The 21,054-nt window shown below is 37.1% G+C and overlaps 2 protein-coding genes across 2 annotated transcripts; one reads left to right on the plus strand and one right to left on the minus strand.

Moving 5' to 3' along the window:
- Nucleotides 1-4,703: 4,703 nt before the first annotated feature.
- On the minus strand, nt 4,704-18,058 carry plekha8 (pleckstrin homology domain containing, family A (phosphoinositide binding specific) member 8). The gene is made up of 13 exons (XM_051721396.1): nt 17,888-18,058; nt 17,298-17,414; nt 16,913-17,068; nt 15,635-15,765; nt 14,544-14,702; nt 14,412-14,452; nt 13,697-13,803; nt 13,289-13,559; nt 10,466-10,551; nt 9,757-9,815; nt 7,769-7,970; nt 7,276-7,337; nt 4,704-6,856 (listed from the first exon to the last, which is right to left on the minus strand). Exons 1-13 carry the CDS (start codon nt 17,925-17,927, stop codon nt 6,659-6,661), a joined length of 1,629 nt encoding a protein of 542 aa, XP_051577356.1. The 5' UTR covers nt 17,928-18,058; the 3' UTR covers nt 4,704-6,658.
- Nucleotides 18,059-18,304: 246 nt separating this feature from the next.
- fkbp14 (FKBP prolyl isomerase 14) lies at nt 18,305-20,423 on the plus strand. Its single transcript, XM_051721066.1, has 4 exons — nt 18,305-18,658; nt 18,763-18,914; nt 19,489-19,616; nt 19,785-20,423. The coding sequence occupies exons 1-4, from the start codon at nt 18,462-18,464 to the stop codon at nt 19,941-19,943; spliced, it is 636 nt and encodes a 211-aa protein (XP_051577026.1). The 5' UTR covers nt 18,305-18,461; the 3' UTR covers nt 19,944-20,423.
- The last annotated feature ends 631 nt before the right edge of the window (nt 20,424-21,054 follow it).

The raw sequence follows: 21,054 nt of genomic DNA on the forward strand, positions 1-21,054 counted from the left end.
GTACAAATTTTGTGAGGTTAAAAAATATACATATTTTGTTGATCCATACCTACTCAGAAAATGAAATGAAAAGGTGTTAAAGGGATAGTTCATCCAAAAATGAAAATTCTGTCATAATTTACTCATAATTTACTCATATCGTTCCAAACCTATGTAACTTTCTCTCTTATGTGGAACACAAAAGAAGATATTTTAATGAATTTCCTGGTCTGTCTTTTCATTACAATGGCAGTTGGTAATCATAAGTATCATAAAAATAGTCAGTCATGACAAGTCTGGTAATGATTTAGCATGTTGTAGGTATGACACATCAGCCCCTTTCACACATAGAGCATTTTCCTGAGAATTTAATGCAATCATCTGTGAATATGACCCTTTTGAAAACACTGGTCAATTTGCCTTAATGAGAAGTTGTATTATTAGTACCTATAAATGTCCATTTTGATAGTATGTGTGAACAGCACATGTGGTACATTTACCAGTAAAGGCAACCCAGCGATTTTCCTGTAATTTACCTGGTTGCATGTGTGAAAGGGGCTATTGATATGGTCTTGGCGGACTAGATATGCAACGATGCTGCAGTGCAAATACGAAGACTTGTTATTGCTAGAACATACACAGACATACTCTGTTAGCATGAGGACATGCTGCTGTTGCTGCTTCTCAAGTAGACATACACAAGACATACTGCATCGAGAGAGGATATAGCTGCAGACATTGCTCCAAAAAGGGGCAGGAGTTCCAAACCGCCATTAAAGATATAGGGAGTCCCTTACCTAACCCTTTCCTTAACCTTAACCGTGAGTGGAAATTATGCCTCCATTTGGAGTTGGTGCAACCCCGGGATGTCTTAACCTCGGGATACATACGAGGTTACCAGAGCCTGCCAGATCCAGCTCTGGTCCTGCCTGATGTCCGACTCCCACTACTGCGTGTTGTTGAGTGATGATGACTAACTGCATCCCGTGCCAGCCAGATATCACTTCAGTCTACTACGATGGACTTCACAGAGGATGAACTGATGCCAGCACCAACCGTCAGACATGAGATACTTCACTGGACACTGGCTGAAACTTGGACTTCAGATGGACCCCACCGGAAATGAATCTGCCACAAGCTTACAATCGAACTGCAGTGCACTTTACTGACCTCTGCCTGCATCACCTTGGTCAAAGGATGGACTACACTCTCAAAATGGAATATATAGATAATAAATTAACTGCAGCCTTCATCAGCTAAATAACAAAAGACAATGCATTTGTTTGCACTTCCGCAGTTGATTAAGAATGTAAATTCTAAGAATTTAGTAATTAATCTTACAGTTAACACAAAAGCTTTTTGTTTAAACATTGGCCCCTAACACTTACTAAGTTCACTAATTTTAAATCTTGACTTGTCCTGCACTTAAATAACTAATATTGGAATTATATTCATGCTGTTTAGCCAGAGGGAAACTGGCCTCCACAGTGAGCCTGGTTTCTCCCAAGGTTATTTTTCTCCATTAACCAACATCTTATGGAGTTTTGTGTTCCTTGCCACAGTCGACTTAAACTTGCTCACTGGGGGTCTAAATATAAATCATATTATTTTTATTTATTTAAAAGCAGAGTTTACAATCATTTTATTATTATTATTATTATTATTAAACCACACTATTATGACTCAAAGACATTACTATATTACAACTTTTTCTGTTAAAGAATAATTTCTGTAAAGCTGCTTTGAAATGATGTGTGTTGTGAAAAGTGCTATACAAATAAAAATTATGGAGATTATGGCTAACAGATAACAAGTTCAAAGTAACTACCAGCTTGTACCAAGTAGAGTTTCATGACTGAACTTCAAGTCATTCCATGCATTGTTTTTAGCACTAAACAATGCAAGTCAATAAAGAAAGTCATATGGGTTTGGAACACATGAGGGTGAGAAACAGAATTTTCATTTTTGGGTGAACTCTGTTCCTTTAGCGAAAATAACCTTGCTCCAGAGGGCAATTATACAGCTTTCATTGCTGTATACTTGATGAGTTTCTCTTGCTCATCAAGGTATTGTAGCTGACTAAGCTCTGTACTAGATCACAGCCAGCCGCAGTTAGATGACTATCAGCATTTCTGTGCCAAGTCTTTGGCTCTGCTGCTAAAAGAGACTGTTTATGTGTGCATGTGGCCTGACAGTGACTGACTGTGTATTGATCATTGTGAAGAGAAGGTGACTAAGCAAGGTAACAGACGACGCTGTCGAAAGCTCTCCGAGAAGCAAACCCTTTGCGCTAGAACAAACTATAGAGCCAGCACAAGGCTTTGCAGTGTTGACGGGCAGTGTCCGTGTGTGTGTGTGGTTGGCAGCAACCAGAAGAGCTGGGTACAAATATTTTTGAAGATGTTGCCATTCTGTAACCGCATTATACAGCCATATCTTTTCCCACTTATTGCATTATAGTAATTTTGCCTGCAGATGAGCTAGGCAATGGCTTATATGCATTGCATAACACAATCTGATTCTGAACTTTGTTGGGAACATGCCAGGATATGAGACTTTGGAGACAGCCGAATGGGACAGGGTGTGAGGTCTTATATTGAGTCTTATTTAGTTGTAGCTGCTCAGGACTTTCCATTGGGGCTCGGTGGAAACTTTCTGATAAGCTTATAGTCTGGCTTTCTGAAGTTTGGGGGTCAGCTTTGAAATGTGTTCTTTTGAAATCTTATAGACTGGGGATGGTGGTCAAATTAAATAGGGAAAGAAGGCAGCTGCCATATTGCAGATATGATGATGGATTATACCAGAGCAGGTTAAAAGGTGTCAAATTGCAGTGGTCGTGCAGCACCGAGGACAGGGGGCCTCTAAGGCAGAAAAATGAGAGGACCCAGCTGTCACCCAAGGCCCAGTGAAAATCCCTAACCTACAGGAGGGAGTGGCAAATATGCTATGCAAGATGCAATAGAAAGGTAGGGGATGAAAACATTTTAATGAGAAATAAATGTAGATGTGTATCAACCAGGAACATCCAGGAGGTGCTGCCTCAACCCCATGAAAACCTCTTCAATTGAAAAAAATAAAAACTGATTCCGATAAAGTTTCGAACTCAACTCATTTCCCACTGGACAGACTGTCCCGCCCTGAGCTCACACCATTGGTTGAGACAAGTTTACACAGTTGTCACACTTGTCGGTGGAATGAACCTACAAATAAATTGCTTATAATTGTCTCTAAATATTAAGCTAGGATTGGGGAAAGTATTTTTTCATCGAAAAATGGATTTAATGAGCTTTCAATATAAAAATCGAATTAACTAATAGTTCGGACTCAAATTCTCATTGAATCAGCCTTGTTCAAAGACTTAGGCCACGCCCACACTAATCAGTTTTCGTTTGATAACTTTGTTTTCAGTTTCATAACGTCATAATTTTCCAAAGCATGTGGTAAATTTGCTGCCATTGTATATCAGCACCCACTCGAGTCCGTGTGTTACAGTGATTTTACCATGGCTTTGCATCGTGCCTCAGAACATCCTTTTCATCTTGTAAAATCAATGTACCGCATGGCCTCATGTGACTTCTTGTTTTACTATTAAAGGTTCACCCAAAAATGAAAATTCTCCCATCATTTGCTCACCCTCATGTCATCGAAGTATGTATGACTTTCTTTCTTCTGCTGAACACATACAAAGATTTTTAGAAGAATATCTCAGCTCTATAGGTCCATACAATTCAACTGAATGGTGATCAGGCCTTTGAAGCTCCAAATAGGAGATGAAGTCATCATAAAAGTAATCCATAAGACTCCAGTGGTTTAATCATTGTCTTCTGAAGCAATCCAGTTGGTTTTGGGTGAGAACAGACCAAAATGTAACTCCTTTTTGACTGTACATCTTGATAGCAGTCTTCTTGGAGATCATGATTTCAAGCTTGATTACACTTCCTTTAGCACTATCTTGTGCTCTGTGTATGTGTCAAGTACTAGGAAGTGTAAGTGAGCTCTAAATCATTATCATGCCTAGAGACTGCAAGATGTACAGTGAAAAAGGAGTTATATTGTGGTCTATTCTCTATCAAAACCAACTGGATCACTTCAGAAGACATTGATTTAACCACTGGAGTCATATAGATTACTTTTATGCTGATTTTATGTCCTTTTTGGAGCTTCAAAGATAATCATTGATCAACTGATCACCATTCAATTGCATTGTGTGGACCTACAGAGCCGAGATATTCTTAAAAAAATATTTGTGTTCAGCAGAAGAAAGAAAGTCATACACATCTGGAATAGCATGAGGGTGAGTAAATGGGAGAATTTTCATTTTTGGGTGAATTATCCCTTTAAATCGCCTACACACATTCAATTTTATTAGCGTTTCCCAATGTTTCTGAATAATATAGTATCATATGCAAAATATTTTAAGTTCTGTTTGGTGTACTAAAATTTAACATACTAGACCTTTGCCTCCCAAAGATGTGATTTAATTCAGTCATGGTTTGAATTCAGGTCACTGGAAAACTATGAGCATGACCCAAGAAGTTGTTGATAGTGTGATGTGATGTTGCAAGAGGTAAACCTGGCCACCCAGAACCAGTTCCACCATACTGCCAAAACTGACCTCCGGAATGATTTCCCACCAGCCTTTGAAAATGGATGGAGCAATGCTGCATAGTGAAAGTGTTTACTTGGTGTATGGAACACAACATAGCCCATTTCAGAAATGTCATGATGATCATTTAATAAATACTACATTCAAATTTAGTAGTACATTTAGTTACAACAGATCAGTCATGTAGAATACATTCTCCAAGAGAGAGAATTAGTGCTTCCAGTTATTTACTATACTGTGTTTTTGCTAAAGTTTCATTAGAAACATTTCCATCTCTCTATCACACATGCACAAGCACATAAACACAATCTTTCTATTCTTGGCCCTTATTACCGAGTCTAGTGATCATCCTTGTGGTTGAGAGTATCCTGCCAACTACACCCATATATTGAAGGATTGAGTGTCATAGCAACCACGTAACATTACTTGTATCTAAAACTGTCACTTGAATGCATGGATAATTACTCTAGTTACCTCACATTTTTGAAAATACAAATTAAATGATTACCTGTTTTGCTAAATATTTAGCATATTATTCAATGTTACGATTAAAAACACATTGCAGGCAGTTTGGTATAAATGACATACAATTTAAAAATAACACTTAGGACATAAATAAAAAGTACAATGAAAGTTAAAAGTATGTACATATAAAAAGGCATACCATACAAACATTCTGCTTTAATACTAGTCAATGACATCATGGATCATGTGTGCTATTCCTGGGAGAAAACAAAAACAAAAAAGCCTTAATTTACTTACATAATGGTGCAAAGATTTTTTTTTTTTTTTATATGAATATGCTTGGAGAATTCACAAATAGACGGTTAAAAGATACATTAACATTTCGCATAATGTCACATCTCTGCTATTCATCTGAAGCTTAATGTTTTAATAAAAATTTAATCCAAGGCCTCAAAGAGGACAAATTGGATAAAATTTGACATTTCAGCTCAGCCATTCTTGGAATTGAAATAAAGTATGTGTGCAATGTTAAAGGAGCATATTTGTGCTGTAAATCACCATGTTGGTTCATCAGGTAGAGGGATTTTAGGTTAAAACTTTATGGAATACATTTAGAATAAAATCTAAACTGAATCGAATAGTCATCCTCATACTATCTGTTAATCACTTAGTAATTTAAATTTGGATTCATTTAGAAATATACAAAAGGAACCCATGCAACACAACATGCACAAATTAGTAGGCCTATTGTTCTTATGATTTAAGTATAGAGTGATTCTTACAATAAAATCAACAGTTATAATCATCATTTATATAAATAAGTCAATAAATAAAGGAAGCAAGAAAATACCATGACATTTTTCCTTTTGTAGATGAATACAGAACTTGGCATGCATTACAGAATTTAAGCTACATGTTCTCTGTAGTGGGGAATCTCTCCACTAAACCAAGAAACTCAGAGTCCAGGATTTGAGCCATTGTGAACATCTTCACTAAATGGTAAACAATGTCAGTAGCCACCACACTATATTGTAATATACTGTAAGTATTGTAACTGGATTGTTTATGATACATGAATATCTTAATGACTCAAAAAATCATTTTCCTTTCATTGTGCTAGCCTAAGATGAGAGAAAAGCATGTACCTAAATGAATACAATGCATTATTTCAATTGAGGATCAAATCAAATGTGCATTTACTGTGAGTAACACTGATTTCACTGCCAGGTAAACATATGGTATGCAATCTTTACAATTTTCCAATTGTACTCTGATGCTCCAAAACAGAAGGTTTATAAAAATATATCTGTTCCCTGAAAACACCTGAAACACTTTTAGCATTTGATGTGGCTTTTTACATTTTGCAGGGAAATTTGTTACTGGTGTTTTTAGTCAGAGTCTGCAGATTCCACATTCTCTAAACACTCCTATTGGTCAGTCATATCAAGCCCAGCCTTACCGAAACCTCCCTGCCTTCTTAAACACAAACCTCCACAAATTAGGCTTGGTTATCACAGCAAGCGAGAGAGTGAACAACTCCGCCGCTGAAACACTGATCAATTTTGTCAGCAGCAAGCTCTAATAACTGTGCGGGTTTGTATGTGTTAGTCACACAATCTCGTCTGATTCCAGGCCGTACTCATCATAGAGAGAGTCCAGGATGGACAGCTGTTTCTCCATAGCAGGCAGATAGATCTCCAGGTCTCTATGCATGCCTTTGGTGAAGCCCTCCTTCAACTCATCGCCTTCATGAGAGACCAGAGCAGCCATGAAACCCTCATAGGATGGGGCGGCCCGTAGAGCCAGCTAATACACATATGGTAAATACACACACAAAAACAGACAGAAAGGCATAAGAAGGTTTGAATTCACATCAAAATACTTTCTCATAACCCAGCTTCATGTACAGAGATTGTATGGTAATCCAAAATTAACTATGGTTTTCAATTTGTAGGTTGTAGGTGGCGCTATCAAAACATTGCTCAGTTTGTTTGAGTATCCGAAACAGCTCAACATAGCAACACTGGCTTGACCAATGGTGTGAGTTTGGGGCAGGACTATCCATTTGTACAACCAAAGCAAGATGAGGGGAGTATTCCAGAAATCTGTTTGAAAACAGTCACTATTTGTCATTCCCTCTGGTGATGCTATAGTGGCACTTTTTGCACTACTATTTTTTTTTACACACTTCATCTTTGAATGGAAAACAGCACATTAATAATTACCGCAAAAACACCTCGCACAACCCATCCATGAAATTGCCTTAGTGTTTTTCCATATGCATTATCTGGAGAGAGATAAAAAAAAGGTTTGAGTTTAAAATCTTTCAGAATTAGATACAAAAAAAAAAAAAAAAAAAAAAAAAAAAAAACAACATCACCACCACCATCACAGTAAGAAGCAGGGCTAGCAATTAACCAGGGCTCTGGGCAAATTTGCCACTGAAAGTGACAAAAATGCCCCAGATATTTAAAATGTAGGGGCAAAATATGGTTCTGTTGTAACTGTCACTGGTTTTGTAACTGATTCAGCTGAAGTAGACAAAAATATATTCTCATAACAGTAAAAAAATACCATTGAAAATCAATTCCAGCAGGCAGATATTACCCATTATATCTGCATCTATGAAGTTGCAGAGGCCTTTTGAACCATGTGTGAATTTTTTTGTATGTTGAAATTCAAAAGCAACACTGTTTGACATTTGATCATGTGACTTACTAAGAGCTCCTTGAATGTCCTTCTCCCCTGTGTTAATTTGAAAAAGGAATTCTTTGAGGAACTTCAGACCACGTTTGAGCCACAGCAGCGCTTCTGTAGCTGAATTCCGCACCTGTGCCACCTCTGTCTCCACCTCATGCAGCACGACGCTCTGCAGTGTGGGGAAACTCTCAGGATCTGACACCACCTTCTGCTGTACTTTCTGAGGATGAAAATAAGAATGATCAAATTTCATGAAGGGTTGCTGAAATTTGTATTTTTATATAAAAAAAAATATCCAATTACACACACACACACACACACACACACACGTATATATATATATATATATATATATACACACACACACACACATACATACATAATTACATACATATATATATATACACACACATATATATACAAACACACATATACACACACATATACACACACACACATATTCAAGCTATGTCTACCTCTAGTGGTGATGGTGGCATTCCATCCAAAAACAGAAACAGAGTAAATGTTTTTTTATTAATTTTAAGAATCTTAAAATCTAACATTTGGTCGCAATTCGGTCTGATTTCAAAACAATACAGCAGATTTTTGCATTTACAGGCTTAAAGGAATATCCAGGGCTCAACTGACAGCATTTGTGGCATAATGTTGATTACCACAAAAAATAATTTCGACTTGTCCCTCTTTTAAAGTAAAAAGAAAAAAAAATCAAGGTAACAATAAGGCACTTACAATAGAAGTAAATGGGGCCCATTTTTGGAGGGTTTGAAGGCAGAAATGTGAAGCTTATAATTTTATAAAAGCACTTACACTCACTGAGCACTTTATTAGGTACACCTGTACATCTCCATATTCATGCGATTATGTAATCAGCCAATCACGTGGTAGCAATGCAGTGCATAAAATCATGCAGATACGGGTCAGGAGCTTCAGTTAATGTTCAACCATCAGAATGGGGAAAAAATTTGATCTCACTGATTTAGGGCGTGGCATGATTGTTGGTGCCAGACGGGCTAGTTTGAGTATTTCTGTAACTGCTGATCTCCTGGGATTTTCACGCACAACAGTCTCTAGAGTTTACTCAGAATGGTGCTAAAAACCAAAAACATCCAGTGAGCAGAAGTTCTGTGAACGGAAATGCCACTGAAATCTCTATTTGCACAGGAGGTCAATGGAGAATGGCCAGACTGGTTCAAGCTACAGTAACTCAGATAACCACTCTGTACAGTTGTAGAGAGCAGAGTAGTATCTCAGAATGCACAACACATTGAACCTTGAGGCGAATGGGCTACAACAGCAGAAGACCACACAGGGCACTAATTTAGGACCATAGTGTTCCTAATAAAGTGTTAAGTGAGCATATATTAATTCTTCTGTTAAAACTTGTGTATAATTTGAGCTGTAAAGTTATTAAAATCATAATTTTTCAGTCGTTTTATGGTCTGTTGACATTACATCGTCATGGCAATGAAGCTGTAAAATTGGCTATAACTTTACTCAGAAAAATGTGTAAGTGATTTTATAACACTAAAATCATGTTAACACGCATATTGTTTATGTCTTGTCATTATACTTTTGAAACAGTGAGTATTTTAACATTTACGGTTTGGCCCCATTCACTTCCATTGTAAGTGCCTCACTGGAACCCAGATTTTTGCTTTTTTAAAGAAATTTTTTTTTTGCCACAAATCCCGTCGATATGACTTAACTTGTATTGAACCGGAATATTCCTTTAAGCATTTTATTTTGGATGAGAAATGAATAGGATTATTAAATTTCATAATAAATGTATTGAATTTGAATTATCAGATGCTTCAATAAATTTTCACACTCCTACTAATAACATGTACGTCATTAAAGCTCATGTTTTCCTCTATTATCTGTAATACATAATGTATTATTTACCATTCTTGCCCAATCTATAAAAGGATGCAGTGAGTCTTAATAATTTTATGTTTTGTGTATGTCACATGGAAACTGACACTTACCTTAATATTCCCCACAAAATCCATTTTAACTGGAGCAAAGACATTTGGTCCAAGCTTGTCTGAAGGGAGAAAGCCTTTAAGTACTTTTAAGTATTTTCTGACAATATAACTATATCTGTGCAGTTAGTTGTATACTGTACATTGGATAGTTTTTCTGTGATTTTAAGGGTTTCTGCTTTTAATTAGACTGTAATGAGTACATAAAAATGCAGGCAGACTTCTTAAAACTATACACAATGTTTCACTTTGTTCAAATGTGGCACTGAAAAATCACTTTTTTATTTTTTTATTTAAACAGTTGAACTTTAGCAAGAGTTTCGGCAAAGAGAGAAATTGACTTAATCCACAGTGTATCCTGTTCTTGGTCCCAGCAGCCCATATCAAATACTCAAACTGTCCTAGTATAAACATACCAGAGCATGCACGACCATGCCTGATGGGGATTAAGTGATTAACTGGATGGAGAAATGCGGGATACAGACAGTTTTCAAGAAAAAATGAAATGAGGGGACATGGTAAGACAACACATGCAGTGAAATCAACTGAATGTACCCAATATCCCTTTTTCAACCTTTTTATAAGCACAGAACCAATGAGGAAAGCACTGACAGAGACAGCTGGGGACTGACCAGAGGAAAGATACAAAGCAAAAGAAAAGAATGAATGGTGGAAAAGGGAGAGAGAGAGAGTAAAAGAGTGACTTTCCTACCTAAAATTGGTACTATAGCATAGCAAGAATCCAAAAAGGCCTGTGTAGGAATACCACTGCCGTCCTCCAGTATTATATCACTAAATCTACAAGAAAAACCACAGACATTCAGACAAGTACAACATGAGTGCATTAGTACACACATCAATTAAACACATTTTTGATTAAATTAAACCCCACATACAAAAAGCATGCATAGCCAAAGCAGAGGAAAATCAGATTAGAGCATGCAGTCTTGTCTCATGAAATCTTGAAAATTCTGTCATCATTTACTCACCCTCATGATGTTTCAAACCCATATGACTTTCTTTCTTCCATGTAACACAGGAGATGTTAGGCCAAATGTTCAGTCTCAGTCACCATTCACTTTTATTGTATGGAAAAAGATGCAATTGCAGTGAATGATGATTGAGGTTAACATTTTGCCTACATCCCTTTTGCGTTCCACAGAAGAAAGAAAGAAGTGTTTGGAACAACATTTTTTGTGTGAACTAACCCTTTAAGGATTAGCATTAAGAACATTAATGAAGAGACATTACTTTGTACAGCACACATTAAATACAGGTTCTGTATATTAAAGGATGTATAGCCTCCATACAGTCATATAATACTGAAAAGGGCTTCATATCCAAATACTGCAACATTACTTTGATAGCATTTTACAATACATGTTCAATTTAACTTTGTTTCACTATATTAGGGCTTTTAGAACAAATTTGCCTGTTGCAGTTATGTAATAACCTAGAAACTGTATAAAGACGATGGAAGAAAGATGTATAACAAAAAAAATCTACAAACCCTCATCACAGACGGGGCCTCATTTCCAGTGATCAAAAGAAAACATACTATGATAAATATTTAATTAAGAACAAACTTTCTTTAAAATCTTTACATGTTGAAAGCATTCCATTGTTAATTGTTATACACCACGTTGTAACCAGGCGACATGCAACAAGATTCCAGCGTCAAGTCATTTTTCTGAAAGCAAAATACTGCTTGAATAAGTGAAAAAAACCCTCTCACTCAGTATACTTGATACAATGCATAATCGAATATAAGAAAGGACGTCAGCTGAGGAAGTGTTAAATACGCATTGCGCGTCCTATGTCTTTCAGAGCATGTGCACAATTTCAAGGCCAGTTGTGGTCTGATTAACATGTACAGTATGCATGCTGAACGAAGCCGAGCTACAATCGCATTGTCTAGGTTTGTTAGTACAACTTTGCAAAAATCGGACTGGTACAATTTCAGTCTGACTAAAACGTTTACATGACATTGTAAAAAGATGAATTATTGTTTTAGTCCGACTAAGCTCGAACTTTTAAACATATTGATTGGCTCAACCAATGGCGTGATACCAATGACAGATGGGGGAGTGTTTATGAAACATGTTTGACAATATTGCATTTTGTTCATCTGGTAGTGCATTGAAATTGAAGAAAAATTAAATATATGCTCAAGGACCTTTAAAGGCTGCTTAAAGGAATATTCCAGGTTCAATAAAAGTTAAGCTAAATCGACAGCATTAATGCATAATATAATGTTGATTACCACAAAAATTTATTTCGACTCATTCTTCCTTTTCTTTAAAAAAAAAAGCACAAATTGGGGCCTGGATAGCTCAGTGAGTAAAGACGCTGACTACCACCCCTGGAGTTCGCGATCCAGGGCGTGCTGAGTGAATCCAGTCAGGTCTCCTAAGCAACCAAATTGGCCCGGTTGCTAGGGAGGGTAGAGTCACATGGGGTAACCTCCTCGTGGTCGCTATAATGTGGTTCGCTCTTGGTGGAGCGCGTGGTGAGTTGTGCGTGGATGCTGCGGTGGATGGCGTGAAGCCTCCACACGCTATGTCTCCGCGGTAACATGCTCAACAAGCCATATGATAAGATGCGCGGATTGACGGGTCTCAGTTGCGGAGGCAACTGAGATTCGTCCTCCACCACCCGGATTGAGGCGAGTCAGTTCGCCACCACTAAGAGCGCATTGGGAATTGGGCTTTCCAAATTGGGGATAAAAAAAATAAATTAAAAAAAATCAAGGTTCAAGTGAGGCACTTACAATAGAAGGGAATGGGGACAATGAAAGTGAATGTGGCCAATTTTTGGCTGGTTTAAACACAGAAATGTGAAGCTTATAATTTTATAAAAGCACTTGTATTAATTCTTCTGTTAAAACTTGTGTATTATTTTAACTTTAAATTGTTTAAATTGTAATTTTTACAGTCATTTTAGGGTTTGTTGACATTATATTGTCATGGTAAGGAAACTGTAAAATTAGCTATAACTTTACACAGAAAAGGTTTGTAAGTGATTTTAGTGACACTAAAATCATGTTTACACACATATCCTTTTTGTCTTGTGGTTATACTTTTGAAAAAGTTAGTACTTTAACGTAAAAAAAAAATTTGCCCCCCATTCACTTCCATTGTATGTGCCTCACTATCACCTCGATTTTTGCTTTTTTAAAGAAAAGGAGGAACAAGTCAAAATACATTTTTGTGGTAATCAACATTATGCCACAAATGCTTTCGATTTAGCTTAACTTGTATTGAACCCAGAACATTCCTTTAAACAACCAAAGCAATGTTTCACTGTTGGATTTATTGCTGGACACTTTATCACTCTATGGTGACTTATCCTCCCTGAATCTAGATTTTTACTGAAAATGTAACAATGCATATAGCACATTTCTGTTAACAAAAACCTAATAGTAGTGTTGACAGTAGCATGATCAAATGATTCTGAAAGGACATATGTGAATTTGTGTAGTACTTTGATCTCATTCGCTCAGCCTGAAGATCACAGCAACGGAGGTGCCTCATACCTGTGGCTCATGGTACTGAAAAATGTGTCCACTTTATCTTCCTCTTCCTGTTTGCCATCAAACTGAGGCTCATTCACTTCCAGGTAAGCCTGGATGTCTTCATTGAACTTCTGCTCTTTGCTCTGTGTGGGGCTCTGTTGATCTTCTTCAGTCGGTCTGTCTTTTTCTTCCTCTCCTGCAGGGGATACAGTCTCTACAAGGTCTTGTGTGCTTGATGAAGAGCCATTGTGAGGCTCCAAGTGCTCTTCATGTTCCTCAATTAAACTGCTTCCTAAATAGAAAAACATGTAGACCAAACAGGAAATGAGGAATGAGGTCACTCAAATTGTTGCATGTGTTAGCAGGTCTGAACTCGACTGACATATGTTTACCACGCTTGAAACTCAATTGACTGAGAGTTTGGCATACCTGCAGGAGGTGTTGGTATGTATTCCTGTGGAGATGGAGGTGGTTCATTTTCTGGTCCACTCTCCTGTGCTGATGTAATACCTGACATGTTTATGGAGTCCTCCTGTCTGCAGAACATACAATTTAAACAGTTTCATGAATTCTGACTTATGAAAATGTGTTGCAAGCAAATTTGTAATAAATAGGTCTACAGAGTAATCATTAATATTATAGCCTAAGTTTAACACCCTAATACATTTTTCAATTATAGTGTAGTAATACTAAAGAACAACATGTATTTAATGCACAATAATTCCCTTGAGCAACTTACAAGTTGTTATTGTTAGTCCTTTGTTATTATGTTAGAATGCAATTTGTGTAATATGGAGATTGTTGTATAAAATGCTGAGTCCAAACATCATCCATTATACTGAACATCACATTTTCAAAATTGTTGTATGACAAAATAAGCATAGTCCATATCTGCATATTCCATAATAAGTTAATTCCACATTCCTGACAAACAAAGCTTATATGTACAAAATATACAAAAATGAATATGTTATACAAAATCAATATGTTCTAAGAGTTAGAAGTTGGTTTTACAACATAAATGTTGTCAAAGAAGTACAAAAATCTAAAATGTACCTTGTATACTGGATGTTTAGAATGAGGAGGTTAAAGAAAAAGAAATGCATAATTGAGCCAAAAGAGTGCATTAATATTACTGACTTACTTTTCTCCTGGGTACTGATTTTTTGGATAAGCAAGTCTGATCTACAGAAAAAACAATCATTACACTTCAGGTTTTGACAAAAACATTTCCAAAGGCAGGATGCTTTTTCCAGTGGATGGTTATGTTTAATACCTTCTGAGGTTTGATGGCAGCCACAGGGGGAGAGCCTGGAGGGGTTCGACTAATTAGGTCTGGATTTAACGTCCGGCTGGCGATCTGCATACACTCTTCCAGAGTCTTCAAGAAGGTGGTGCATGTGGACTTCACCAGACTTCCTGTCTCATCCCCTATCTTAAAACCACACATAACAAAATAGAATTTCCACAGCAATTTTCGAAGTCTAACCAGCTTAGCGTTGATTTTTGATCCTCAAATGTTGTGAGAATGAGAAGACAAAACATAAGAATATTGAATGATAACATTACAAGCTTGAATATTGTTTGAAGGGATAGTTCACCCAAAAATCATCGTTTACTCACTTTCATGCCATCCAAGATTTGTAAGACTTTCTTTCTTCTGTTGAACACAAACAAAATGTTTAGAAGAATATCCCAGCTCTGTAGGTCCATACAATGCAAGTGAATGGTGCCCAGAACTTTGAAGCTCCAAAAAGCACATAAATGCAGCACAAAAGTAATCAATAAGACTCAATAATTCCATGTCTTCTGAAGCAATCCAATTGATTCTGAGTGAGAACAGACCAAAATATAACAAATTTTTCACTATACATCTTGACATCTGCAGTCTCCTTGGCAATCACGATTTCAAGCTCAATTACACTTCCCAGGGCTTGATGCATGCGCAGTGTTAGATGGCACTAGATAACTTAAGCTAAAAATCATGATCACCAAGGAGACTGCAGATGTAAAGATGTATAATGAAAAATGTGTTATATTTTGGTCTGTTCTCACCCAAAACCAAAAGTTTTAGTCACCATTCACTTGTATTGTATGGACCTACAGAGTTGAGATATATTCTTCTAAAAATCTTTGTTTGGGTTCTGCAGAAAAACGAAAGTCATATACATCTGGTATGGCATGAGGGTGAGTAAATGATGAGAGAATTTAAATTTTTGAATGAACTATCCCTTTAATTGCATAAATGTCTGAGTTTCCCCAACTATGACCTTGAAAGATCCTTGAAAGGTGCTGCAAGCATACAGATGGCTGAGTCTGAAAATTAAGACTTTGACAAAGCTTAGTCAACCTCAAACTCTCCCTTACCTCCTCAGAATCAGATGGTTTCTCAGCCAGAGGATCGTCTTTTATTTTGTTCACTTGCTGGAGGAGAAGGTCGCAGTATAGCCTCAGCTCAGACATTTTTGTTTTCAGAGCCACTGTATTCTCCTGTAGCTCTGAGAATATAAAAGACAACTATTGTTTCCTGTAGCTCTGAGGAGATAAAAGAGAACTATTGTTTTATCTTCTTCAAGACTGGGATAGACAGCTCTTTGAACAATTGCAAAATGAAGAGATGTCATGGCCTGATCAATGGGGTATGTAATCTCATTGCTCAAAGACCCCATGAAATGGTTTGATGAATTCAAATTTCTTTCCTGTGTTGATCTTTATCCTACTGAATCAGAAAGATGGGGCAGGACATATCTAAGGAAATGTCTCCTTAATTTTTTCAGATAGCCAATAGCCTTAATTATACATCACAGCCTGGCAAAACCATGATTCGCTATTTGCTACTGCTAGTCAGTGGTAGGTTATTAAGGCATTTTATTAGTCAAAAATCTGTATATTCCCCTATGGAAAAGAATCAAAAATAAACTCACTGAGCACTTTATTAGGAAAACTATGGTCCTAATAAAGTGAGACATGATCCTCTGTTGTTGTAGCCCATCCGCCTCAAGGTTCGACATTTTGTGCATTCTGAGATGCTATTCTGCTCACTACAATTGTACAGAGTGGTTATCTGAGTTACCGTAGACTTTCTGTCAGTTCGAACCAGTCTGGCCATTCTCCGTTGACCTCTCTCATCAACAAGGTGTTTCTGTCCACAGAACTGCTGCTCACTGGATGTTTTTTGTTTTTGGCACCATTCTGAGTAAACTCTAGAGACTGTTGTGCGTGAAAATCCCAGAAGATCAACAGTTAAAGAAATACTCAAACCAGCCCGTCTGGCGCCAACAATCATGCCACGGTATAAATCAATGAGATCAAATTTTTTCCCCATTCTGATGGTTGATGTGAACATTAACTGAAGCTCATGACCCATATATGCGTGATTTTAAGCATTACACTTCTGCCACACGATTGGCTGATTAGATAATCGAATGAATAAGTAGTTGTAAAGGTGTACCTAATAAAGTGCTCAGTGAGTGTATTTTGGTCCATAAATGTTAAATGCGTACATCTGCTAAAAGTTAATTTTGGCACCTTTTAGAAGTCTAACATCTAACAGACTAACTATTTACCATTACATTAACAGAAGTCTGAAGAAGACAAAAAAACAAGATGATCTATGAAGTATAGCCTGTTTATTACAACACTCACCCTTCTCTCTCTTGGTGCGGTTGTCTGTGAGACAGGCTTTTGCCGTTCCTAATGCCACAAGCCATTTCTGCCTCTCTGCTGCATTAATTGCCCTGAGATAAAAGTATTGTTCCCCTGGAATGATCAGGTCAACCCTTGTGAAATCAGATGGGTGAACTACAAAGGGAAGGGAGGGAGGACAAAAAAAATCAAATAAAAAATAAATCTAAATAACTTTTGTGAGATCAGTCACAATTGCTGTAATACAGTACTTACGTAAGCATGTATTATGCCCTATTGCATGGGAATGTAGGTAGAGATGTTCTAAAGCATATAAAGAATAGCTGCTTATGATGTGATGATTACTTGGTTTTCCTGATCAGGTTAAGCTTAAACCTGTCCTTACCCTGTATTTCACACACAGACATTTTGATGCTGCCCTTGCATCCTTTCCATGCGTCTTCTTGCGAGTCATAATAGGAAAGGGTGCCTCCTTCAAGAACAAACCAACGGGGCTGCCAACCTTTAAAGAGAAAACAACAAAACAGTGACAGTTTATGCTGTAATTGACACAGATATCGACGTGGCATAGGTTAAGCCTTTGATGACGTCTTGAGATCCATACTCATTCTAGCTTTGCTAGTTCGTCCAGTCAAAACAAAAGAAAAATGTGGAGGCTTGACAATGTGGTGGCTTTTCATGTATATTTTTCCTAAAAATGGCTACAGTCAGTACTAAGGCAGGATCCAATTGAACTCCATGCAAAAGACATATTATAAAACAAAAGCCCTCAGAAACTAAACAAACTTTTCTGCAAATACTCTTAGCAGATAAGATCAGATGTGTCTTTGGTCATTGCTTTAGGAAAAGTACCAGCCAAACACCCCTTGAATTTAACGTCATTTACACACTAGTAGAGCGCTTAGCAAACAGGCTAACTGTCTAACAGACTTCCCATATAGAGCATATAACCTTAAAGTGTCAAAGTATACATACCACTGATATAGTTGGTCCATTTATATAAAACTCCATCCATGGTAGAGCGTCTCTTGACAATTCATTAGTCGTGGCAACACTGAGCCCCAGAAAATCGCTTTGAGAAACTCGAGATAATTCTTAACTACAACAATAGCGTCTTCGACTATCGCAAATGCTTCGAGAATACCAATCCATATGATCACAGACAGCTCGGCCCATGCGCGTGACGTCAGTGGGATTTTCTCCTAGCGCGTCTCTGATTGGATACTGTCTGCATGTATGGGCGTGGTTCTACTGAGACAACATGAGTAGCGTCCAATAAAAATGGAATATTTGGGAAATAAGGCGTGTCTTCAATGAAAGCAGACCAATAACAACACAGTGCTCTATTTTAGGGCAGTTACATTTTACGTAGGGTAACTTTGGGGTCTGGGATTGACCCCACATAGGAATTTTGCTTGCCACGTAGTCGCGCTGTTCAATTCTGCTGGTTGTTTGGGACTTTGCTTAATTTTTTCAGCCTTGAGTGCTACAGGAAATATCGGCTGAACCGATGTTATAGGTTGTCAAAAGCTTATTTTTGTATTCTAAGATGATTCTTGAGTTGTGGACATGCATTTTCTCTGCATTCTTCTTTTATGTGCATGGAGCAAAACTTCCGGAGCCAGAGGTGAAAATAGAAGTTTTATACAAACCATTCCTATGTCATCGAAAGTCCAAATACGGGGATATTCTTCTGGTTCACTACGACGGGTTTCTGGAGAGTAATGGCACAATGTTTCATTCCAGGTGATTTTATTGTCATGAAGTGTTTATTGTTATTGAATACACAATATCTAGTCTATGCATATATTTAGTGTGCAATACTAATGCATATGTCTTGCACTTGGAAGCCGTCATCAAGGAGATAAAAATCCTGTCTGGTTCACATTGGGGATCCGTGAGGTGATCAAGGGATGGGACAAGGGTCTTCAAGGCATGTGTGCAGGGGAGAGGAGGAAACTGACCATCCCTCCAGCTCTTGCATATGGCAAAGAGGGCAAAGGTGAGTCATGCACAGGCATTATTTGGGCATCTTTGGTTTTCTTCACCTTCTATGATTAAAGTTGAATAACACTAACAAAGATTAATAAATGCTGTAAAAATATATTGTTCATTGTTTGTTAATGATACTTAACGCATTTACTAATGTTAACAAATAGAACCTTGTTGTAAAGTGTTACCATGTAGCCATTAAACATAGAATGTATTAAGTGCACAATGATGTGCAGGTATGCACCCAAATATGAAAGTCCTGTCATCATTGACTCATCCTAGAGAGAATCACTCAAGAGATTTAAGGCAGAATTTTAGGGACTGACAGTCAACATTTACTTTCATTGCACTATTTATTCTTTAAAAAGTAAGTGAATGGAGACTGAAGCCGTCATTCTGCCTTACATCTCCTTTTGTGTTCTGTGACATAAAGAAAGTCATACAGGTTTAGAACGACATGAGGGTGAGTAAATGATGACAGAATTCTCACTTTTAGGTGAGCTATCTCTTTAAGTCTGTGTTAAACAAAGTGTTTACAGTTTTGATTATATACAATGATAACTATACCTTGTACCTATTTCCAGGTAAAATTCCTCCAGAGAGCACTCTGATCTTTGACATTGAGATCATGGAGATCCGAAATGGGCCCAGATCACATGAGTCCTTTCAGGAAATGGACCTGAATGATGACTGGAAACTCTCCAAATCAGAGGTTTGTTAAGATGTTGAAATGTGCTTGAATTTTTAATAAAGAGTTGATTGTTTGGAACTGAGTGTATGTGATTTAAAAGCAGTTCATCATGCATGATTTTTAAATAGTAGGGGTTTTGGGGGTGTTTCAAACAACTGTGTTATTCCTATAAACACCTGTCTGTTTCAGGTAAAAGAGTATCTGCGTAAAGAGTTTGAAAGACACGGATACCCTGCCAATGATACTCATCATGAAGTGATGGTTGAGGACATCTTTCAGAAGGAGGATGAAGATAAGGATGGATTTATATCAGCTCGAGAATTCACCTATAAACACGATGAACTGTAAATTCTACACACTCCTACAAAATTAAGCAATTTTTACCCCTTTAAGAGATTCTCATTTACCTTCAGAGGTTTACAGCTTGTCATTTCACACCATGCAGTATGTGAAAAGACTGTTACAGTAAATGTAAACAGGTCATGTCTGTAATTTATTCTAGTTTTTAAAAATCTGTACTCAGGAGGTTGTATGTTTGGAATTTTTTGTAGTATTTGAGGATTGTAAGAAATGGTTGTCTTTAAATGCAGTGTGACATTCTGCAGCTCAAGGAGAATGTTTTTTTCCCAAAGTGCCTTTTGACTGAAATATGTATCAATGCTATAAGAACATTTCAGTGAATTGTTTTAGCATGTCTGTGTTACTTATTGCAGAGCCAAATGGTTTATTTAATTATGTTTACAATATTTAGAACATTTTTAGTCAATTTGCCTGGAGTGGTCTGTAGTAATGTCAAGTGAATAAACTAGAAAACTGTTGAATAAAGTAGTGGTGGACTGCTCAACACTTTTGACATTGTAGTTTTAGACACCTTCACTAGAGGGAGCTCTTCTTTTACCTTAGAGCAGTCAGCATCATGGAGATTAAGTTGATCAGCATTGGATCATACCTACATCTAGGCTTAAAAAAAAAAAAAATGGTTTTTATAATGGATAATGGAACAGGATAAAAATGAGACACTTGGTTAAAATGCAGTCAAGTGACCTTGCATTAATCAGTGCACACCTATCAAATACACCTTGTATTGTAATTTGCATACGACAGCAATTGTTCAGAGTCACGTTTAACAACGTTCCATTCTTTTTATTGTGGCAGTACAGTTACATAAACTATTGCATAAGTTATATTTACAATTTCATTTCCATTCCGAATGAAGTGAAGTGTTGTGTTAAACAATGTCTGGTGCAATCTAAATGATCTCTGATATTTTTACTATAGCTGTAGTAGTAGACTGGAAAATCACTGTCAAATGTAACATTCAATAAGTAATGTCAATTTATCATCACTACTTGAATATTGTTCTACCTACAGTTACTATTTTCAGGCAATAGAGAGCTTCCCATTCTTAAGAATGGGTGTATCCTATACCTAAATGGAAAATGACCCTCACAACTGCCCT

Source organism: Myxocyprinus asiaticus, chromosome 16 (genome assembly GCF_019703515.2).
Source record: "Myxocyprinus asiaticus isolate MX2 ecotype Aquarium Trade chromosome 16, UBuf_Myxa_2, whole genome shotgun sequence".
NCBI lineage: Eukaryota > Metazoa > Chordata > Actinopteri > Cypriniformes > Catostomidae > Myxocyprinus > Myxocyprinus asiaticus.